General features: G+C 37.7%; 1 protein-coding gene across 1 annotated transcript in view; it reads left to right on the forward strand.

The window, feature by feature from the left end:
- Positions 1-24,514, forward strand: part of LOC116993547 (prolyl endopeptidase) — an 86,602-nt gene that overhangs the window by 20,301 nt on the left and 41,787 nt on the right. Inside the window, exons 7-8 of the mRNA XM_033054287.2 lie at positions 3,765-3,870; positions 19,366-19,557. Of these exons, the coding sequence (XP_032910178.1) occupies positions 3,765-3,870; positions 19,366-19,557 (298 nt within the window). The remainder of the gene's footprint in view (positions 1-3,764; positions 3,871-19,365; positions 19,558-24,514) is intronic.

Below are 24,514 nucleotides of genomic sequence, written 5' to 3' on the forward strand. Positions count from 1 at the left end.
AGCATAGGCATAGGATCTAATAACTGAATTTTATTTTTTTATTTTTAGTACCTTGTTATACAGAAGCAAATTACACAGTGATTAGGTTTTTTCCACTTCGACAAAAAAAAGGGGCAAAGGTAGTAAAACTTCTGATTTATTATCTATAAAGGAATGATGTGTGTATATAGTTGCCTTAACAGAATACGATGTACTCTAAGGGCCCCAATTTGTGAACTAAATGTAGAGAGCTCTTCCTTTTCCTAACTCTGGCAGTAATAACTGTCCAGGTAGTGTTCACAGAACTTGCATTAATATTCACTGTTGCTGTGCATAAGACTTGAAAGTAGAGCACTCTAATATCTCTCATATTGACATTTAGTTGAGTGATATATAAAGCCAGGAAACTGAAAAAAAACAACAGCTTTCTAGTGTTCATTCTTCTTTGTTGTTGTTTGTTCAATTATGTATGAATTTTTGGTCTGAAATCTGCTGCTGCTGCTAGGCAAAATAATTCACTTTGTTTTTGCTGTGGAGCCTCATAACCCTTTGCTGTTCCTTATATGGCTTGTATAGTGGATTAGTTGTATTTTGTAACAAAAGATGAGATTTGAGTGGTTAGAAGATTCTTTTTACTAATTAGACTTCAAATAATTTTTCTTGTTTTGGTGTTCATTGATATGTTGAACTTAGAGGTAAACTTCTGCTTCTCTTAATGTTTGTCTTAGCGGTGGTTACTGTTCATCAAAATGGAGAGAACTGGTAACATGGAAACGAAGTCACTAGGCAAGAAAACCCAGAGAAAACACTCCACTATAAACCAAAACTTTACTATAAAGGAGGATTTAAAGGTTTTGATGCTTGAAAGACTAAATAAAAATAGTGCTTAGGAGTACAACTGTCTTAGTGATACTGTTGTGTATGTTTGTATGGCGTAATGATGGTCACAACAAATATGTAAGAAATAGTAGATCTAACAAACTCAAAATTGCCAATTGATTGAATGGCAGTAGTAGTGAAACTAAAAGTGATATACCAACATCAGCTCTTTGAAATAATCCATCCTTTACTAGTGCTGAGTTAGGAATTAGTGCTGTGTTACGCCAGTAAAATCATTGTTATACTGGAGGTTTTTAAAAGCTCCAGTTGAAAGGCTACAGGATTTCTTCTGTTTTGACAGATACTAAATATTGTTTTAAGAGGTGCAATTACTTTGTAGCCTGTTTGCCTTTTACCAGTGGGTGTTGTTTGAAATGATAGTAATTATTTTAATGAGAGAAATATGCACTGACTGGCATTCCAGATCTCTCTCAGAAATTCTTGAGATATGTTTCCTTTTCATCTTAAATGTGAGAAACAGGTCTGACATTGCAGCTGTGCTCCTTATGCTGAGTCATGAATGCGTTCTGAGATTTGGGTGAGGTACTAGTATGAAATTTCAGTTCATAAATTTGTGAGCCAAGAGCAGGGATTGCAGCTCAGCTCATGAAGATGATGTAGCATATAATAATCATCCAAATGATAGCTGGTAAATCCTATTTCCTTTTGCCATCCTGAAACCCAAACTCTTGTCTGTTTACAGTGTAGGGTCAGTGGCTTTTGGGCTTTGATTACACATTCATCAGTGCTGCAACCTGAGCTGCCTTGAGCAATCTCTGCCCCTGTTATTCATGTTTCTAGCTGTTTGATGCTGTGTGTTAGCTTGGCCATTTGTGCAACTGAACAGTGAACTGATTGAGATACTAATCTGGTAGAGGGGCTTCTTTTATTCTTCTTTTTTAAATTGTGGATTATTTAAGTATTTTTCCTTTTTCTTTCTCCTTCCCCTCCTGGATTCTTTGTTTTGTTTTTTTGGATGTTTTTTTCCTCTGGATTCCTCTGTTCTGTTTCTTGGAGGTTTAAATATTTTTTGTTTTTGTTTTGTGGGTTGGTTTTTTTGTTAACTGGTTTACTTCACAAATGGTGGATGCTTGTACTGGCATGACATGAGGAATGAACTTACATGAACACAAACAGCTATAGCAGTAGGAAGAGCTAGAGGTGGAGATTGCATAAGTTGATGCTGCTGCTAAAATTACTCATCAAGCTGTAATTTTGCAATGTGGATGTCTAAAGCTGCAGTGTAATACTGAACATTTTAGCATGCTGCAGTCAACCATCTTGTCCTATTTCTACCAAATTCTTTTGGGTTGTAGAACTCACTGGTATAAGAATAGCTTTAGTGATAGAGACACACATAATTGGTATCCCACCAGCAAGATGCTTTGGGAGTTCTTACTTCAAATTAAACATAAACTGCTATCAACTCTTAACTAGTCCAGCTGGGAATGTGGAAGGAAAAATTAGATGTACTCAGATTTGCTGTCATCAGAGATTCTGAATTGCCTTTGCAACAACATCAGAAATTCGCACATCTCTGTTCTCTCTTGGGTAAAGTTATTAGACTTCTCTTAACTGTTTTACTCACAGAATCAAAGAATAAATTTATGCAGGTTCCAATTGTGACTAAAAGAGTTTTGTGTGTCATAATCTTGAGTTTAACTGAAATCTGTATTTTTATATAAAACTTAAAATTATTTGTTATGCTTTTTCAGTTGGTGAGGGCGTAATAGGAACTTGGTACTTTCGCTAGTATGGATAGATGTTTAAGCAGCATATTGCAATCATTTTCGTAATTAAAATTTGCACTTGCAATTATTGCTTACCTAAAACCACTGAAGATGTGTCTTTCAAAAAAGATCACCTAATATTGGTTTCCATTTCTGGATATACTTTCTAGGAAGGAGAAGGCAAAATATCTCAATTTTGCAGGCTACCCTGTTAAAGATACATATAATGGAGTGGTTTTTGGCTACTGTAGGAATCTTAGGTGTTCTTTTCTATTTGTCTTGTGAGCTTTTGGCTGTATGGACTTTTATTGTGGTATAGTTAGCTCTTAACAAAATGCCTGTAAAATATGATTTGGAAACACTCATTTGGGGATTGTTTTTGTTTCAAGGAGTGTTTGGTTGTTGGGGCTTTTTTTTGTTAACATTCATACACTGAAATTTGTTACTGTTCTATTAGGTTGCTTTCTTGTGTCTTTACAATTGTGAATCTGTTGGAATGGCAGTACAATTAGAACCTAATTCTTCTGAAATTTTTTTGCGCAGCTCATTCTACAGATACTTTGCATAACAAATGTTACAAATATAAACTGAAATATATCTAAGAAGTAATTACAATACAAGAATTGTTTTGAAGCTGTGTATAGTGCCAAGTGGAAAATTTCCAGAACCCAGATTCGTATTTTGTGACTGGGGGTTTAAATTTCCATTAGATATTGTCATATAAGAATGTGGACAGTAAACAGCCTTCTCTATGAGCTCTGTTAATAAAACATCAAAATTTGGTAATTTTGGAATATGCTCAAACCAGCTCAGTCAGGAGAGGGAGACTTTAAGTTGATGACTTCTTGTTGCTTTCTGCTTTTCCTGGTTGGACTTACACTTTCAAAAGCTTTGTCAAGAAACGAAGTATGTTTGCAAAGCCTCAATAGCAAGAAAGATTAATGGATGACTTTCTGTACTAGAAGACACAATTTCAGAAGTTCTGTTGTGTGTGTGCATGCATGTGCAAAAGCGAACCAAGAGGCATCATCAGATAATTTATAATGTGGTTGTAGCTTGTAATGTTTAGTTCAAGAGCAGCTCTAGATTTTTCTGCATATGTGAACTCAGTTTTCAAATTGTACTTCTTTTTTGCAGAGGGTGAATTATCTTTGATTTTTCTGTGACTTCTTACAGGTGTCGGATGATGGTCGATATGTCTTGCTCTCTATCAGAGAAGGCTGTGATCCAGTGAACAGACTGTGGTACTGTGATTTACAGAAAGAGTCTCAGGGTATATCAGGTATGTGTTGCTTTGCAAGTTTGCTTCCTTTTAAGACAATATAAGATTTGAAATAACTTACGTTTGAATGAAAAAGCATATATATATATATATATGTATTTAAATACATAATACATATTCAAATACATTTATTGCTTAACCACCTTAGTGCAGAAATTAGATCAAATAAGCACTGCTAGCGTTCCATTTTTTGTAATGTATCAGCAGATGAAAAACTATTCTTCATTCTGTAGTTTGTTTAAAAGGTCACAAGGAAAAGTTGGTATAGTATAAGCGGCCATACCAGTGTATGTTCCATTTCATTCTATACCACTCATACTGTTCTATGTTTAAACTTTTTTGTGTATTTTAAATATTTCACGTATCTCCCTTCAAGCGCTGATTGCACTTTTTTCCAAAAAGTGACTGGCTTATAGATAACATTTTTTTTTAATATATGTAATACTAATAAATAAAAATCCTACAGTGTTATTTGGTAGCACCATTGTTGTTACAATATCAACTCATATTTCAAATGCACTTTCATGAAGTGCTCCTTCCTTGCCTTCTAGTTGGAGTAGCCTTTGGCTTTTGTGTATTAGGCTTTGTAGCTGTGATGGTATGAGCTGGAAGAATGGCACTTTATGCCATACTTTATACTGTTGTTAATGGTTGGCATAGTTAGCTGGTTTACTGATTGGTAGTTCTGTATTTCCAGAGTATTGGATTGTTGAAAGGTATTCTTCAGTATGTGTTTTGCATAGAACACAACTTAGCTTTTTTGATTCTTGCAGCTTCTCTCTTCAGAAACCTCAGAAACAGAATAAATACTGCAGTAGCTCTTTGTTGAATATTACATCTCAAGAAACTTGTTATCTTGTTTATTAACAGAATATTTCAGGCTAAAGAGGGGACACTACTACTGACTTGTCTACAACCAAACTTCAGCCAAGGCTGCCAGCAACTTCCACATGCACAGCCAGTTCTTTGTTATTTGTACATACCGGGGCAGGCAGGGCACCTTGTTTTCTTTTACTTCATGATCACCTTGGGAAGTTATCATCAAGGCACTGTAGAATTCTAGATTGCTTGAGTCCTAGATTGCATCGTCCTTCCACACAGAAGAATCACAGTGACTAGAATTCCCACTGTAAGGAGTGTGGCCTGTGAACAAGTCTTCTTCCAGTTATCTGAAGAAGGCATCATCTACTTCTTCCTAATTAGGAAGTCTATAGCATGTAGTAACTACTACATATAGTAGGATACTATAGTAGGATATATACCACTGCAGTACTACCCATGCTGGTCTGCCTGTTAATCTTAACCTATAAGCTATTGACCATCTGCTGAATTGTCCCAAGGCAGAATTCCACAAATTCTAGCTGATCTTTCACATAAAAGACAACTTGCTTCCTCGCCTTGCCAGCCTGTCTTTACTAAACAACTTTGATCTATCTGTGGTAGCATGGCAGGCCTGTGAGCTATCCCACCACGTCTCCATTATCACAAAGAGGTCATAGTCCAGAAACTGCACACAGACTTCTAACTCCTCCTCCTTTGTTCCCATGTTGTGTGCATCAGTGTAGAGGCAGTTCAGGCAGGCACACAAGTGTGCTGATTCCTCACTACCAGTTTGAGAGCTTTCTCCATTAGGCTCTTCTGCAGGCACTTCCTTCCTTACATGCTTCAAGAGACTCCGCTTCAGCTCTGTTTTGTGGATTGCTGTGTCTCTTGCATTCTTACCACCCAGGCCCTTGGTTTGCCTACCCCATCCACATCTTCCTTACTTGTTGAGAAATTGTTTTCTCCTTTTTTTCTGGTTTGAAACTCTGCTTACTGGGTTGTCTAACCTCCAAGGATCCTTTTGCCTTGCTTTAATATGGTGGAACAACAGTGCAGCAATAGTACAGAGTGGGGTAACCTAGAATTGCTGCTGAATCATTGTTTTTATTCTTGAATGTGTATGGATGAATGTCTCCTGTTCCTTATTTGCAGCCTGCTTTCTATGGAAATAAGAGATGCTTAATCCCACTTTGCTGTTGGAAATGTTGGCTCCCAAATGCAGTCAGTGGTAATGAAAAAGCAGGAGTCCCAGTGGTCCAACCCTCACAAGAATGTGTGGGAGATCAGTTGGCCAGGCAGAGGTGAGAACATAAGCTTGTGGCATAAATTTAAGCTTGTTATACCTTGAAGACTCACTCAGATGGGTGCCCTTATGGATACCTGAGATGTGGAGAAGGCTTCAGAAGAAATTTTTATCATCTTAGACTTGAGCCACTTCCAGTCAAAGTTCTCTCCCCTGTGGGTTTTCAGAGATATGAAAGTCAATGAAGATTTGTCTTCCAACTTTAATAATCATAACAGCTCTCTCCTGTGTGAATTCTTGGATGACACTCTGTTTATGCTGAATCTTAATATTAATTGAGTTAGAATGTCAAATAACCTTATACAAACAGATACACCACTAGGTTCCACAATTTCCAGTGTTCAGAGACTTTGTTGCATACAAGACTGTCTATGTGTTGTACTCACTTAAAAGAGGACTTTTGAGATGCACTCTTCCTGTACATCTGTTTACTTGGATCGTTATAGTATTCAGCAGGGCTTTGTCGTCGCTGGGAGGTTGTGGTGACCTGAAATGAAGTTTCAGAACCCATCTGTGGATTAGAAGGAACAGTTATAAGCACAGTTACATTTCTATAGAGCTCCTTAAATGTGTTTTCTATTCTGATTTTTCCCAGAAGTGCCAACTGTAAGTCATAGATCAATTCATAGTGTGTTAGACAAGTGTGTTCTCAGAGTTGAAATAAAGTCTAACAGCTGTAACTGGGAAAATGCACTGGAATATCATAGGTAAGTAATATTGGCTGATAGGGAGGTGTATGATTTAAAGGGTGGACAAGTGGAGTAATTGTGTTTGGTTTTAAATTTGTAAACCCATTTCTTTAAGTGGGCTATTGGCTGAGTTTGGTATGTGATAACAAGAATAAGTTGCTCTAAGCCACATGTCCATTGAACAACTGTTACATCACTGACTGCTTTGAAATCCAAAGTGGATGAGATGATTAATGAGTTTTCTTACCATGCTGTAAGGAAGGACTCCTGCTCGCTGCCAAATTCTGTGTTGGATGAAAAGTGAGAATCACTTCCAGGCTGTAGGTGTGATAAGATGAGGGACTGAATGTACCTGTTAAACCATTAGCTCAGGTTCCTGCTCTCCTGTGCTTCCTCAGGATGATTGAGTCCATGTGAAATAAAAGTATCTCTCTGGACAGATTTGGGTCCCTTTGCTGATTGCAAAAGGTGCCCATGGCTTGTAGCTCACATGATTCTAAGATTAAAGGGGAAAAAAGAAAAGAGAAATACCAGAAAACTGAAAGCAACTTGAAAAAATTAAAGCAAGAAATCTGAGAAAATGCCAACTTGAGGGGAGAGAGAAAATGATCTGATTAGGGCACAGATGTTTGTGAAGAAGCTGTCAGAAAAAAAGAGAGCTAGTTGCAGGACTATTTGAGTGAATATTAGTTATTTCACAAATTGTACTGACTGGCAAAGAGGGAATGAGGGAAATTGAAAATGAAAGGAAATGAATGTTATCTAGCAGATAACATGTCTGGTATAGATGCTGTTTAAAGGACAGAGTGATTTGACATTGAAGCTTCAATTTAGTAACCATAAAGAAGAAGTGAAATAACATTGGAGAAGCTCTGATTATTCCAGTCAAAATGCTTTTGCATCCTGGAGATGCTTGCTGAAGACAGAGGTGAAAATAAGCCTAAATTTGCAACTGAAAGCTGAAAATGACCATTGAATTCTTAGTTACTTAGGTTTTTAACACCTTATTAAGGTGATACTGACTAAACTACTTCCTGGGTTGTTGAAATTGATTTACCAAGGAGAGTTTCTGTCAAGAGACAGGACAGGACTATGGTTTATAATAAAGAGAAAAAACATAAAAGAGCTAGTAATCAAGGAAAAGGACCTAATATATGGAATGTACCTCAGAACTGAAGGGACACAACTGGTATTACAAACAATCTTGTAGCAATTTTGTACTTAGGTTGTTCTGTCCCCCTTTTTTTTTTTTCTTCCTTCTGTAATAGACCTCTTACATTCATGTTCCTTATATAACTTCCAGTATTTGGACCTGTCCTTTAGGAAGAAAATTATAGAAGTATCCCTTATACTGCTTTATTGCTTTGAGATACAGCAGAATTTAAGTCCTGCTGGAGCATCACATCAAGGTAAACACATGCGTGTATTTATGGACTAAAGTCACACTATGGTTGTAGGAACTCCTGTGCTCAGTGTACTGTCATTCTGCAGCAGTATCCTGGCTGTAGCAGCAAGGATGAATAGACAGACCTGATTTCTCTTGTGTGGATGGAGCAAAACAAAGGTTAGGACTTCCTCAGCGATGAAGGGATCACAATAATAAACTGTTCCTGTCATAGACATTTTATAGGCTAGTTACCTATTACTAGCTCTTCTTGTACTGAATAGCAATATTGTGGTTTCTAGGTTGATGCCTTTGGATTCAGTGAAAGCCATTTGTGTTTTCATGAAATGACTCATAGTTTGGATCCTTTTGATAGTATGTTGTACAGCTTATTTAGAAATAATGATTGTTTTTATAGTTTTTCTCATTTCATTGAGGACTTAAAAAATATTGAAAACTTCATGCAATCTGACAGTATTGCAGTAGATATATAGAGGTTCGTATGTGGCAGATTTCATCTGATAAATAAAAATTTAAGTATTCTCTTTCATATATAGACTTTATTGATACAGTTTTTCATTATTTTCATTTTTGGGGACTTGTTAGATTTAGCTGAGCTAGTCTACTTCAGCAGACAGCTGGACATGAGAAATTATATACTCACAAAATATTTCAAGTCTGGTGTCAACAAATCTATCATACTTCTGAATTTGTATTGTAAAGTCATAGTTTAGAAATAGTAAATGGGTTGTACTTCAGGGTTGTTAGAATTAAGGTTGGCTAGCTCATATGTGGGCTTTGTTTCTAACTTACTGTAGGTTAGAAACGTGGCACAATTTTTAAAAAATATTTTTACCTATATGTTAGGAAACCTTTTTGCTCAGAATAAAAGTTCATTTTGTCTGTCTGTGAGACAAAAAGGCCTTTTCCCTCAAAGAGCATAGTAGCTGGTTGAATTGTTTTGCTTAAATTTGCAGGGTAGAGTGTGGAAGCAGAGTAAAAAGAGGGGTATCCATCTTGGGAAAAGAAAGAAGAAACAGGAGTACAAAATTAAACTGTATGTTTCATGTGTGGAAATAGAAAATGCTTGATAAATATCTGCCTGATAGAACTTGGAAGATGGTTGTGAATTCAGGGATGAGTCAGCTACTGTGGGAATCATCAAGCAACACAATATAGCCCATAACAAACTTACAGGAGCTCAGATATTTCTTTCCCCAGCAGGTGAAAGGAACATGTAATCTTCCATTTTTACTCTTACTTATATGGCATGTTTTTATAGCAAGAAAATGTTTTCTTTTTAAATTTCAAATTAAATTCAACATTTTGTGGCTGTTTTGAAAAGATTAATCCAACCAGATAAACTCATTCCGTTGAAAAAACAAAGCTATAAAACCATTTTTTGCCTTCTTAAATTGTAAACTTCTTCCATATTTATGCTCAATTACATGCCCATCCCATTTTTGCTGTCTGTCTAGACAATACAAATAAAAAAGTAAATTTGCACCTTTTCAGTCCCAGACACTGAAAGGGAAGATCCAGATTGTTTCACAAGAATTTTCAAGAAATGGAAAAGAATTATTTTGCTAACAATCTAAAAGTACATTTGATGAAGAAAAAACCTCTGGTTTAAATTTCTCACAAGTTATCTTTTTATGAAACATGGTTTGTCCAATACTTACCATGTAATTATTGCTTTAATAATCTTGAGTTAATGCATTTCATTATCTTCCTGCACAGCATGAGTTATTGCTCCTTTTTGTATATACTGCTTTTAAATAATAAGTGAGGTGATAATGATGTCATCAAAGACTCTCTGTAAGAGACAGCATTATGTTAGTTCTGTTGTACTGAAGGAAGTTGTGTTCTGTGCATTCATTGATTGCTTGTGTATTTCTCAGGATGTGATTCAGTGGATGTTAACTTATCCTGTGTTGAGTGGGAAATAATCTTCATCTCTAAATGGAGATCACATCTAATAAATGAGAGTAAACTATTTCTAAATGTTCAGGAAACTTAAAGGGATTTAACTTGTCTATTTCTATATCTGAAAATTTAGGTGTGTCTATAGATCTTCCCCCTTTACTATATGTCATGATATTTATGTCAATAGCTGTAGATTAATCAAATTTGCAGTGCAGTCTCCTGTGATATTCCTTGTCAGATTGTTTTCCTCAGAAGATAATCTACACAGCAATGTTTCTGTTTCTTTCCATGAACAGTACAGGGAGCATCTGAGCATCTTTTCTGCCTCCTAGATTAGCTAAAATGTTCTTCATGCTTTACTTCTCCCCTTCAATGGGTTTCTACTGTATACAAACTGAGTAATTTTCACATGTTCAGGTTGTTTGCTAGGTTTTTAAGCAGGCCATTGTGAGCTACTTAAGCCAAGAATACTCCTTTTTGGAACAGAAAATCACTGTGGTAAGTAACCTATGACAAATAGGTAGTAGCTTCATTTTAATGGGGATTTTAAATTACTCTGACAAGGTAAGAGGTTTGGGGAGATACTGTTTCCCTTCCTCCCCTACTACCATAGGCCTCTTGCGAATCTTACCAGATTAACCCAGTTTATGGCGTAGTTTTTGTGACAAAACTCTTTGTGGTAGAAATGGCCAAGTTTACCAACTAGAATTTTATGTTTACAACTTAACCAACACACATTTTAAAAGATTTTTATCTCTTAATAGTGTTTTACAAATACTCCTTTTCTCAAGACCTGTGGTCATAATTCACAGTATTGTGGCAAGACAATGTTGGGAGAAGGCCCCAAAGGGAGAAAACAGCTGGCTACTCTTAAAGCTTTTGGGGTAACTCCCTTGTTGTACTCTGTTTCAAGTAACTGTGGATATGGGAGCTCTTCACTTTGTGCTTGCCTCTTCAGTTGCTTGCGGAGTGAGGTTTAGAAAGATGAAGGACAAAATTATGGGATTCTTGTCTGGATTTGACCACTCTGTAAGCCAACTGATAAGATTTAACTTTGCTTTATGAATCAGTAGCAGGAGTGTAGTGCCTGTTGGGTCAGGAAGGACAGCACTGTGGGTTCATGGCCAGAAGGTTATTCCCTCATTCAGTACTCCAGATTTCCCTACTTATCTTACTAAGCTGCTAGTAAGGCTTTTCAACTCTTGGCTCCTGTAACATTTAAAAGTGATCTAATGCTGAATATTTATTTTAAAAACACATATTTACCCACTAGCTGAACACTGTAAGGCACAATTTTTGGTAGCTGTTTTATCAAACTTGTCTTCCACAGTACAGACAGCACTCAGGTTTGCTTGTTCGTTGAACCAGTCAGACAAGAAAACTTCTCTCATTAATTACTTTGCTGAACTGTTCTTGGTATACCTGGAAATGCTTCATAGTAGCCAAACAGCTGTATACACAGTAATCAAGCAATTATTTATTAGCAAACCATATACACCTTACCGAAAAACCCCAAAACCCAAAAAACCCACAAAAAACCCAACCAACAAAAAAACCCAAAAAAACTACCAAACCACAAAAACAGGGGGTTTTTTTTTGTGTAGCATGTCTCTTCATGCTTCTGTGCCTGGTAATAATTTTGTTTTCCCCTTTTCTTGAGAAATTGCTTTATTTTTATTAGATTGTCAGCCTTGACTGTTTACTCTTTTGAATATGTGATTTGGTGCTGTGAAGAAGGAATTTAGCACCAATCTGTTGGTGCACAACAAGAAATAAATGAAAGCTATTTAATCACCCTTGGCTATGAACTTAGACCAGCATGACATGACCTATTGGTCTCGTTGAAGTTGTCCTTAATATTGACCTTTTTCTTTATTTTGTATTGTGATAGCAGCTAGGAAGCCTAATGAAAAAAATCAGGATCCTCTTGTGAACACTACAGAATTGTTTTATGAGTTACTGACTCAAAGCTGTGTGTGGAGCCCCACTTTGCTCTTCCTGGGGGACTTGAAGCATGAGAGCAGAAGGATAAAAGAAGGCATATAAACCAGCATAGGGAGCAGAAGAGGTGGCTCTTCTTACAACCTTTGGCTGTGTGGAACCACAGGTGTAATGAAAAGCTGCAGGGATTTCTGGAATGCATAAAGCTGAAAGGGTTGGCTAATTGGAAAGCACGCCTGAGTTTGTTGGATTGGAAGGGAAGCTAAACACAGGTTTGTTTTAAATAGGAGATACAGGGGCTTTCTGGAGGGAGAACAATGATAGGGGCTCTTACTCTTGAGTACTGGGCTGCCTTGGAGGTTGATGGTTTGTGTCTGGTGGGAGCAGTGAGGCCATGGGAGGACGCACGTAGGGGAATAGGAGCTAGTGAAAAATACTTGAGAACCACTGGCTTGGAAAGAAGTGATAAAAGTGGAGCAAACACAGAAGTTCACAGCTTGCTGGTTGCTTAGTCATTGTCAGCTGGAACTGCTTTTTACTAGACTGGCAGGGAAAGGTTGCAAGAAAGAATTTAAGAGCAGGGCTATCAGTCAGAAGTTCTTTTTAATTTTGTTTCTTTGTTTAGAATGCTGTTCTTTTTTTCCCCACACTAAAAAAGCATGTATGTGACTTGAGGGCAGATGAAAAAAGGTAATATTCGTCTACTTCAGTGTTGAAAATAGGATTGTTTGGCCTTTTGTGTTTTAGTTTAGCCTTGCAATTTATCAGGCTCTCTTAATAAATAAATAAGCAATGAATAGTGCTATATACAGTAACATCAAAGGGATGAGTCAGTATGTGCTGTGTAGCCTGAAATAGTGGGTCAAAGCCTTTGTAATGAAAATGAACAAGAGACAGTGAGGCATAGACATCAGCTATAAAGTGGAATGTGGTGAGAGAGAGAATACTCTTCCATGTTTTGAAAAACTTTTCTGTGATTGAAGGAACATTTTAAAAGAAGTTTCAAAAATGGATATCAAAACAAGGCTATTGTATCCCAACAAATAGGGAGAAAAAATATTGTCTTGAATATGTGGAAGGATCTAACAATAGAGTGTTTAAAAATATGCTCCGTGTCCCTTAAATGTCAGTTTCAAAGAGTTTTGCTTTCACTGTATTTATTTTATTTATTATACATAAATATAAGTATATATACTTAATATGTATTTATTCTTGGAGGCAAATTATTAGCAATAAAAACAAATAAAATTAGTGACAAAAAAAGCACTATAGGGTGTCATCTGTTTGAATTTCTGTGAGGCCTTTGACATGATCCTCCACAATATCCGTCTCTGAATTGGAGAGAGATTGATTTGATGGACAGATTGTTGAGAGGATGAGGTCTTGGTGGATAATCACATCCAGAGTGTTGTGATCAACAGCTCAGTGTCCCAATGGACATGGGTGACAAGTGTCTGTGGTCCAGTGGGACCGTGCATACTCGGGGGTCCTGTACTGGGAGGGTGCTGTATAGAGTGCAGGGGATCGAGTGCACCTTCAGCAAGTCTGCAGACAGTACCAAGCTGAGTGGAGCTTCACACCCAAAGGACAGGATGCCATATAGGTGGACCTGGACAACTCAAGGAACCCATGGGAACCTCATGAAGTTCCATAGAGTCAAGTGCAAGGTGCTGCAGCTGTGTTGAGGTAACTCCCTTTATCAGTGCAAGCAGCAGGTGGAGGGATTGAGAGCAGCCCTGCTGGGTGTGAGAAGGACTTGGTATTGGTGGATGAGAGGCTGGACACGACCTGGAGATGTGCACTCGCAGCCCAGACAGCCAGTTGTATCCTGGGCTGCATCCAAAGCAGCATCCCCAGCAGGAGTGGGGAGGGGATTCTTGCCTCTCCCATGGTCTCATGAAAACCCATCTGGAACACTGCATCCAGCTGTGGGGAGCCCAGCATAGAGAGCATATGGCCCTGTTGGAGCAGGCACAGAGGAGGACCATGATGAAGCTCAGAAGACTGGAGCACCTCTTCTATGAGGGAAAGGCTGAAAGAGCTGTGGTTGTTCAGCCTGGAGAAGAGAAGGCTTTTGGGAGACCTTGCTGCTGCCTCAAAACTTCAAGGGAGTCTGTAAGAAAGATGGGAACAAACTTTTTAGCAGGGCCTATTGCCATGCAAAAAACAGTAATGGTTTTAAACTAGAAAAAGAGTAGGTTTAGATTAGATAGAAGGAAGGAGATTTTTACAATAAATGTGTTAAAACATTTGAACAGGTGGCCCAGAGAGGTGATGGATATCCCATTCCTGAAAACATTTAAATTCAGGTGGAATGGGACTGAGCAAGTTGGATCTAGTTAAAGATGTCTCTGCTCATTGGAAGGGGATTGGCATAGATGACCTTTAAAGATGCTTTCAAATGCAAGCTAGTCTATAAAATTGAATAACTTGCTGTTAATTTGAGCAAGGACATAATGCTGCTACTGGACATTACATTTATAAAATAGTATACATAATGAAGTTATTTTTTAGATTAGGTGTTTGTGCTTTTATCTGTTTATATTAAAAAAAGTGTAGTGTTAGGGAGAGAGATTACCTTTGATGCCTGCTTTTCTTTGCTACGTTCTGCTGTCTGAAGGCATGAGCTGTAACTCTCTCAGAATGAATCATATATAATCTCTTCTCCATCTTTTGAGTGATTATCCCAGTGGAAGTAAAATTGGAGCCTTGAAAGTGATTGAGAAATGTCTGTTCATAAAAGTGCTTGATTTCTTTCTTTTGGATTAATCTTTGAATATATCTTGACACGTCTGAACTTTTTAACTCAAAGGAATGAATATATTGCTTCCTTCCATTTATTTGTATTTTAGAGGGCAAATGCATTAACTTTCCATGATCATTGAGTAGCTGTTATCCATCATCTGCAAAATGAATGGTACCCTCTCAATACAAATACAAAAGTTGTATTCATTTCAGGAACATCTTGACATCTCTTTTACAATATTTCCTCTCTCAGATGTTTGTAAGTGAAGTCAGGTCCCAAGACATAGAGAGATCTTACTTTTAAAGAAAGTCCAAATTATTTGAAATTCTCTCTCGCCTTTGGAGACCAGAGTGAGACAGTTAAATATTTGTGTCTTTGAAGAAAAAAGAGGGAAAACCCTCTGAGTTATTTTCCCTAGCTGCCTTGCTCAGAACAGGGACTTGAGAGCAAGATGAGTATTGCATGATTCAAAAAGAAATTAGATTGTGATGTGGAAGTAGATGTCTGAGTGAGGAACTCTGCCATTTGGCTCCCAGATTATGTTATGAACATGCCACAGGGGCCCTGAAGTAGTCTCTTCCAATCTGATGTATGCTGTGTACCATAAGATTATCTGTCTTCTATTGGATGTAGAACCTGGTGTGGATTATTACTGTGAAACACCATAAGAGGCTGCCTAGAGAGGTTATGGATGCCCCATCCCTGGAGGTATTCAAATCCAACTTGGACCAGGCTTTAAGCAACTGGTGTAGTAGAATGTGACCCTATCCATGGCACTAGATGGAAATAGATGGCTTTTAAGATCCCTTCCAACCCAAATCAAATCATTCTGTGATTCTATGAAAATCTGGGAGGTAAAAAATAATCATCTTTCCTTGGATAGAAGTTTATTTACTTCGTGTGTGTACCGTAATAAAATGTGACATCGTTCTTAGGGTTAGAAAACCTGTCCTATTGTAATGAGCCAAGCCTCCTGAGCTTTCTCAGCATTGCCCCATTTCTAGAAAAGCTGTCTTATAAAAAATGACACGACGGAGTGGAATTTATAGAGATGAACATTTATATCTTCATCTGATAATTTTGACTGTTAGAGCACATGAAAAAAACCAAACACAAGTGTTTGCCTTTTGAAAACTTTTTTTCCCAGTGTCAGATAACCCTACCATTAAACCCTGTCTCTCCAGTAGGCACAGACAAGAGGTTATTTGCCATTAACTGATTGTTTGGCCTCTTCATGAAACATGAAATATGGAAGTATCAAGAACATTTTGTGATTAACAGTGACTCTCAGCCACTCTATCGTTTCTGTCTAAAGAGGGTTGGTAACAAGACCTTGTGATAATTTATGCTCCTATCAATTTGTTCAAATTAGCTTTTCCTTCTCTTGTAGTAGTCATTACTCAGTTATAAAACTGTTTCATCACCCAGACCTCTCAGCAGACCTTGGAATATTTTACTATGTTCAGAGGCCAGTACAAGATTGAGGGCTTATTCTGTGATGCTTACTGAAACAATTTCTCTTTTGATCTTCTGTGGATCCAAAAACTTTGTCTAAAAATTCTGTCTGTACACTGAATGTTGCTTTTGTATTTTGCAGAAGCCTAGCTCTGTAGGATTATGATTTTCTGATGTGTGGCATGGCTTTATTGTCTACTGAATTCTACCTGCAGTTTCTATTTTAATGCAGTGATGTGATGATGAATAACTGATTGGTATAAAAGATACAGGCAAAACCATCTGTATCTTTCCAGCAATGTATTTTAGTAGAAGGACTGGCAGAGAGGATTAGGGTATAGCAGCAGTATACTGTCATGCTTTTCCTGTATATAATAAATGTCTCATTGTATGCTTATGTGGACTAAACTGAAGTCTTCAGCTTTTCAGGTGTTAAGAGCAGCCTTAGGCTACAAATGACACTCACAGTGATTCTTTTCAAAGACACATGTTCTCAGAAAGCTGCTGGTTAAACCTGTAAATGTCTTATCAAGATCCAGTTCTCCAACTCTTCTCTCCTTTTTATGAAGAATGGTCTAAATGTCCATCCTTCACCTTGTTTTTCAAGTACTTTTTGAAGTCATAACATATAGACGTACTGTTCTTTTCCTTACTGAGAGGCAAGGTCAGAGTGCTTGACATAGGGGCAGTGCCAAGCTAGTGAGCTGTATGGGCCTGTCACTTCCTCACTGGCATGACCTGGGGAGAAATGGTGTCTGTCCCCATCACCTTAATATTAGTGCCCAGTGAACTGCCTGTGTTTGTCGTCAGGTTGTTATTTCTAGCCCAAAGAAGAAGGCTAAACAGGAGGATCTGAAATAATGCTAGAATACACCTTTCAGTTACAGCCACAACTAGGTCACCTGCAGCCAGCCGTAAAGAAACATCCTCTTATGGCTGATGTCTGTGTCATTGCAAAGGGTTTATTCCTCTCACTGGAGAACTGCAGCACATACCCTGTGCAGCAATGGTGTGTCTGATGTAAGGGCTGCCTGTAGTTGCCTTGTTACGGCCTCTGATCCTGATTAGATGTTGTCATATTTAATCACTTCAGTAAGACAGTGGTTTAGAGGTAATTCATCTGTAATATTTGTCTTCTAAGGACCACATAAAAGCCACTTTAATAAGATGGATGCTGTTGCTTTTGTAAACAATTAAGTGTGCCCCTGCAGGGCATCAACTCTCTCACTTTTTTACTATCTGCTCACTTAGGAGTGGATGAATGAGTTGCAAGGAAGTAAATCCCTAGTGTCATATTATTGTCCTTTTTCTCCATGGAATCCAGGTTCTGTTGCACACATGGAGACTACAACTATTGTGCACATTTGCCATTTAAAAAGTGGGGTTTTTCAACAGTCTGGTGATTCCTTTTTGTGAAGTCTTGCACTTCAGTATGATGGTTTCATTATGTCAGATACCAATATTGTTATGGTGTTATTCTGCAGTTAAAGTTTTTATTTATTAAAGTGCCTGTGCATGTGACTTGGAATCTGCATCTAAGTTTTCTCTGTGGAGCTCACAGCAGCTGGAGTGATTTAGCAGGACTTTTCTTCAATATGCAGTCTCTCAAGAAGGGCAAAACTTTGGATCTCGGGAAGAACCAAAAATTAAGGAGCAGTATATTCACTCAGGATGCTAAGTTGACTGGATTGTCTGGAAAGTTTGTATTGCAGCAGTACACAAAGTAAAATTTAATCACTTTGCATGAAGAGACAGGAAAGTTTTCTTTAAACCAAAATGGCAATTAAGAGATACAAACTTTATGAATGTACCAGGCCTGACTGTGCTCTGTTATTACATCTAATGGGTTTTAAATTACCTTAGTCATCTCACCGCTTCCTCAATTATTCTTTTTTTAAATTTACAGTAATTACAGCTTGGCTATGATCTACTTGTATTCTGCTCTATTTTTAATATTATAAAATAAGCTGAAATGTTTTTTTTTTTATTGATACAAACATAGCATTATAGACTTTCACAAACAGATTTATGAACAGTTTATTTGTTTATACATAAAAGCAAAGACCCAACCTGTAGCTTTAGGAAAGGGACAGACGGTGCACTAAATGTTACTTTAAGATATAAGAGCTTTAGTTTCCATATCAGTAAGCATTCTGATTTTTCAGCATAGCTAATGTATGATGCTTGCAATAATAAGTTTGGATGATAGGCTGGGTTGTAGGTATAGCTAGTATATCATATATCTTATCTAGCCTCCTGCTTTTTCTTTCTAAAGCCTCTCAACCTATTGCAAAACAGGAACGTATGAATAAAAGCAGTGGAGTCTTAAAATCCCAGCTTCAGGTTGAGTCAATACTACCCCCTCTGTACCACCGTCTGAAACTGGAGCAATTAATTTTTGGGAGAAGTCAGCTTACACTGAGTGTGGTATTCTAGGAGTTTGATAGGCAAAATGCAATTTCATTCTTCAGGAACCCGCATGTTTTTGCTAACTGTAGTTGTCCTTCGGTGGTGACAAATTTCGGCAGAACACCAGTTCAGGAATGTTGTTTCTGAGGCTAAAGGGAAATTCCTCGTGTTGAAGTTTATTGTACTCATTCCAATAACATAATTTCTATTCTGTGGGAGGTTCTGGGCTTTTAAGGAGAATGGAAAACTTTCCATTCCAAGTAGAATTTTTTGCAGGAACTAAAATCCCCAAACATTTCTTTATGGTTAAATAGTAATTTTAGAAAAGCTGTTAAAAATAAAATTGCACTTGAAAGTTTAGTGCAGTCTTTCAACTCAGCTGCAGCCCTTCATTCTTAGTGTGTAGAAGGGGGCACTTGTGAACTCCCTTGGTGAGAACCTGATGTGCTCAGCAGCACTGGCTTCACAGCAGCCACTGTGGTAGAAGCATTGCTGTGGCGCATCTGAGCTCTCCAGAAGCCCCTTAGGAAAGCTGGTGAAACACCAGCCATAATTCTGTCAATATTTTGCTAGAAAGTCCTCCAAACCAGTCATGTTAACATGTCTGTGAACTGGCATTTTTCCACTGCAGCCTATTGATCTGGGGCATTCTTCGGAAGTTCTTAATACCTGGTACACATTCTGGCCTTTCCATAGCTGTACTACTTCTGGTCACCACCATTGTTCAAGAAAGAGCTTACAGCAATTGTCAGGAAGGCCTTGCCCTCAGGAGTTGAAAGATTTTGTTTGAGAAATTGGCATTCTATGTTTGATCTTGCAGGAATTCTTCAATGGGTGAAGCTGATAGATAACTTTGAGGCCGAGTACGAGTATATCACCAATGAAGGAACAGTGTTCACTTTCAAGACAAATCGCCATTCTCCAAATTATCGGTTAATCAACATTGACTTCAGTGATCCAGATGAATCCAAATGGAAAGTTCTCATCCCTGAACATGAGAAAGATGTTCTAGGTAAGACTTCATGTCAAGTTAAAGACATTAGGGTTTGCTTTTTCCAAATTAATTCTGTTGAATGATCTTTTACAGACTTTCTTGCTTTTTTTCCTGTGCTTAAACTTTGTTTAGGATTTGCAATTAAAAGACTTGCTGAGATACACACGATTCAGGATATCTTTTTCTCTCTCTCCAACATCCTGTGTGGCCCTAGTGAAGTTGCTTCATCTGTCCTTGTTTTAATTCTGTGTTTGTAGGAAATGAGAGGAAAGTATTTTCCTGCGTCGTGTCAGTGAAAGAAATGTTTGCTTGACAGTCAGGGATTACAGCAAGAGGGACTTCATAAGTAGAAGGAAGGGAAGGAGCAAATCTGGCAGCACTGCAGCATTCTTTGAACAGAATTGGTCAGAATTTGAGATAGGATTTCTTCTGTTCCTGGAATAGGAGGAGTAGACAATACTTGAAAAAAAAGCCTCAGAAAAGTGTAAGGGTATGGAATTATTAAAGTATAGAAGCAAGTTCAAAACACAAATCTTTGGTTTTGATATAATTAAAATAAAGGTGTATTTTTTAATCCCGTCATTTTGCGGAAAGTTCTATGAAAGCTTAGAATTAATTTCAGCTAATACAGAGGAACCTCCTCTGAGGTGTTTTATGACAGACACCTAGTGTACATTTATGTAGTGTACCCTCCATACACTGCAAGGTACCATTATGATTTATCTAACATAATTAGTCTCAAAAATACTCTGAATTTTTTATTAATCAATTTTATACAAATTCCTTCACACCTACTTTTCCAGTGAAGAGCTGCTTTGTAGAATGGGTAGAATTCTCTACAACAGTAGAATTGTCTATATGATTTGATATGTGCATGTACAGTAACTTCTGTCTTTCCTTGCTGAGACAAACCTATTTTACTACTATTTCAAAGTTATCTTAATGCTTTTTTTATCACTTAAAAAAAGTCTTTATTTCTGTCTGCAGTTCACAATGTGTCATGTGTGATTTCTACCACAACCTAGATGTCCCCAGTGTGACATAAATGTTGGTTCTGAACATACTCAGAATTGTACTGTTGTTGCAAATGACTGGGGTCTAGAATATTAAGAGAATTTTAGTGAATAGAAATGTAGCAAATTAGAACTTGGTGAGGCACAAATCTTTTCTTAAGATTGGGAACAGTTTGAATCAGGAGCAACCCACATCTTAAATGAAATATGTTTCAATTCCTAAGCAGACAATTAATAATAGATGTAAGTGAAAAATTGCTTCCAAGTCTTAATTTTGGTCATGTGCAAATTCAATGACAGTGTGTTAAGCTATGCTTAGATCACAAGGAACAGCAGTTTATAAAGTGGGACCAAAATGAAGAATTGACTTGGACATGGTGAATATATAAACAAAACGGGACAGAAACGTGCAACTGATATGAAATATGGTTACCATGTGTGAATTTACCTGGAAAGTGGTCTAGGCAGCCAAAGGAGCTTTGACCAGTGGCTCTGTAAGCACTGATTATCTATTCCTTTCCAGTAAGATAAACGCCAGATCTGCTCTTCCCTATGCTGTGGTATTTAGGTCAACTCCAGTTTGGTTTCATTCTAAAGGCAAAGTCGTAAATGAGTTCATGTTCATGCACAAGCAATGCATGCAACATTCATTTAATAGCTTATACATGACAGCCTTGACAGTACAGACTTAACAAGAACTGCACTAAAAAAAATGAAAGCTCACATGAGTGGGTTTGCTGAGGACACTGGCCTTTTGACTAAACCCAACAGGCATTCAGCTCTTAAACATTTGAAAGCAAAACATAATCTGTCATATAAAACCATCAGGGTGACTTTCAAGAATATGTTGTGTGTCATTCATCTTTTACTATAGTTGAATGTGAAGCCAGAACAAGTCAATGATATGTCTACCCCTCTCTTTAGCTTTTTGGAGGAGTATGTAAAGAAATTGGATTAAACTAACAAATGAAAGAGTCTCCATAGGAAGATGAGTTTTAAGTAGGTCTTAATAAATCTATATTAGATCTTGCAGTAAAGTAAATTTAAATTGTTCAGTTGCTTCTTTGTTACAGACACTTGCGGATTAGTGTTGTATCCTTAGCATCAAGATAGGGCAGTTTTATCATGTTTAGGAAGTTGTAGCCCTGAATAAATAAAAAACCTCACTCCTTTCCTTCATGTAGCCAGCAAGCAAACCAGTCTCCATGTTAGGCTTTTTAAATCATTCCAGGTTTGTTAAGGAAGGTGTAAATTACAGCAATGACAGTTAATAATTCATTCTTAAAAACCTTTTAGTCAAGTGAATTTGATTTGTATGATAAAGAGATGCCAGTGTAATGAAACCCCTTCAGCAAAAGCTAAGACAGCAGTGATTCAAAGGGTAAATGGGTGTTGCTACTTGTCCAATTTTACTTATATGTGGGAGTGACTTAAAAAAGATGTAATTTAGCTACATTAGTATTTCTATATAAGCATTATAGTTAGTGATATCCTAGGTCACAAATGTGTTTTATTGGGATATATGGATCCTATGCTGGTGTGACCTGCCTGGAAGACATAGCCTGCTCATTTCTGTGTCTTAAATTCAATTCAGTTACAGAAATAAATTTATTTACAAATAATAAATTCAGGACTGACAATTAAGAATCTCTGCCAGTATCCATCACTGGCATAAAGAGGTGTTCCACAAAGTATCATCGTATTCTTATAAAGGTGCTAGAGCTAATACAGTCTAACCAAGGAATAAACACACATGCCTACATGGTGGTATGAATGTCATTTGGTTTCCTCTACATATTCTTTAAGATAGATTTTTCTATTGGCTTTGACCTTTTCATTTTCAAGAACTGTTTATAAATGAGATAATTCAGGAAATAAAGGCAAAATCAAGCATTTCCCTCAGTGAGGTTGTACACTTCATTTTAAAACTGTCAGCAGGGATTTTACACAGAGATGAGGTAAATTTAGATCTCTACTCTGTGTGCTGAGGGGAAGGAATAAATGATAGCTATTTTAAAATGAAATTGAAGAGGGTGCCTCAGAGCATATTGTAGTATGATCTCATTTCCTTCCCTTTGGAGTTTGTTTATAAAGTGTTAGTTTTAATTTTCAGAGAGTCTGAAATAAAACCACAAGAGAGATTCACATCTGACATAGAACTTGGGCTTTAAATGACCACATAGCTGAAAGAAGCGTGCTAAATTGAAAAGCAGCTATGAAACCATACATGCAGAGTGACCATAACAGACCTGCAGTTCTAAACCCTAGTTCTAAAGCACAGGATAAACCTGCTGGGTTTAATAGGTTAAATGATTCATTTTGAGAACTGTGACATCCCCCACTGCACCCAAAGTGCTCAGTACTTGGTAGAGCAGGGCAACTGGAGAGCAGCAGTCAGTATCCAGCCCTTCCCTTGTGGCAATGAAAAGCACAATAGATCTCCTGAGAAAGGAGGGCTGAGAAATAAGACATATTCCCGAGTGTGTTGCAGATGAGAAGAGGATCTCAAACAGTGCCTTGAATCTCAGTTGACCATTTAACAAGCAGAGGCAAAGCTAGCAATGCTCCCTGTACCTTTTACACATCTGCACACCTAAACTTGGTGCATGTAAAATGCTTCCCTTCCCTCAGCTACGATTCCCAAATGGAAAACAATATTTTTCTTTGTACCGTTAGCTTGCTACGTAATTCATAAATGCTTAGGAGATGGGGAGGGGAGTTACTGCAGCTGAAATTTGTGTTTTGGCACTGGAGTGAAGCCAGAAGGGAAGGTCTGGAAGGAGCACCAAATCCTTGACTTGTTGAAATTGGATGAAGCTTTCCCATTAACTTTAGCATGGCAGGCTGCCACTGAGGATGGGGTCTCAGTGAAAAGATGTATACTGTATATTGTGAGGGCTTGTCAACATTTACTGACATGTTTCAGAATTACTCATGTTTTATTCTGTAAATTGCTCATGCTTTACCTGCAGGTCTGCCTGTAAGTAGCCTTGAGTGATGGTTACAGGTCATTATAGTTCAGCATTGGTACCTGTTAATCTGCAGAGACATTGAAGTTCATGGTCACTGTCTGTGATGACCAAAAAAACCACCGTGACCTTCCAGGTCTGTCTTGCAGCTGCAGCTTTGGCTGTCCATTGCAATACATTAATTATTCTCACTCAACAATACATGGGTTGAGTGGACACATAAGCACAGCACACATCAACTAACTCAGCAATTCCTGCTGAAGCTCTGTGGCTGCTTGGCTCTTCTAGCATAGTGTGTTCTCCATCAGCATTTCAGCCTGCATCTGTCAAAGCATGTTTGTACATTCAGACACTCAACATGCTGAAGTTACTGCTGCAGAAAGGAAAGGTCAAAACTGTTTTATATCATTAAGGTTAGTGGCACAGATGGTTAGTGTGAGGATTCAACCCTTTTTTCCCTGAAACTATTTTTAAAAAGTTGCTGATAGCAACATTGAAGATGCCAAGTTACTGACTTTGTGACTAATGACAGCTGTCAAAATTAAAAAATGAGTTTTTGGAAAGTAGCAGTATATGAATTTCTGGAATACTGAGCTGGAAGTTCTAGAGACACAGTTGAGCTCAGTTTTCTAGGCCTTGTTAAGAAGTGTATATCCTCTACCCCAAATTTAGCTATTGAAGAATTGTGTGTGGCCTATTGCAGTCACCAAAGTGGTCACTGTACTCTTCAGAGAGAACTGGCCAGTACCGAGCATAATTCTTCACACCTGCCTTCAGTACTTAGGACTGCCTCCAAGTGTGGTCATCTTTCTCTGATGTCTGAAGCAAGATGCTCAGTTTGGAGGCAATCTCTTAGTGTTTATTGTGTAGAATTATAAATCCAGTGCCTGATGAATGTTGGAAGTAGGTAGGTTGGTAAATATAGCCGTAACCAGGAGAGTAACTGCTCTGTTCATTGCTATTAACTGAAAATAAATTGGCCTATACACTGGA

The sequence above is a fragment of the Catharus ustulatus genome, chromosome 3, assembly GCF_009819885.2.
Source record: "Catharus ustulatus isolate bCatUst1 chromosome 3, bCatUst1.pri.v2, whole genome shotgun sequence".
Lineage (NCBI taxonomy): Eukaryota > Metazoa > Chordata > Aves > Passeriformes > Turdidae > Catharus > Catharus ustulatus.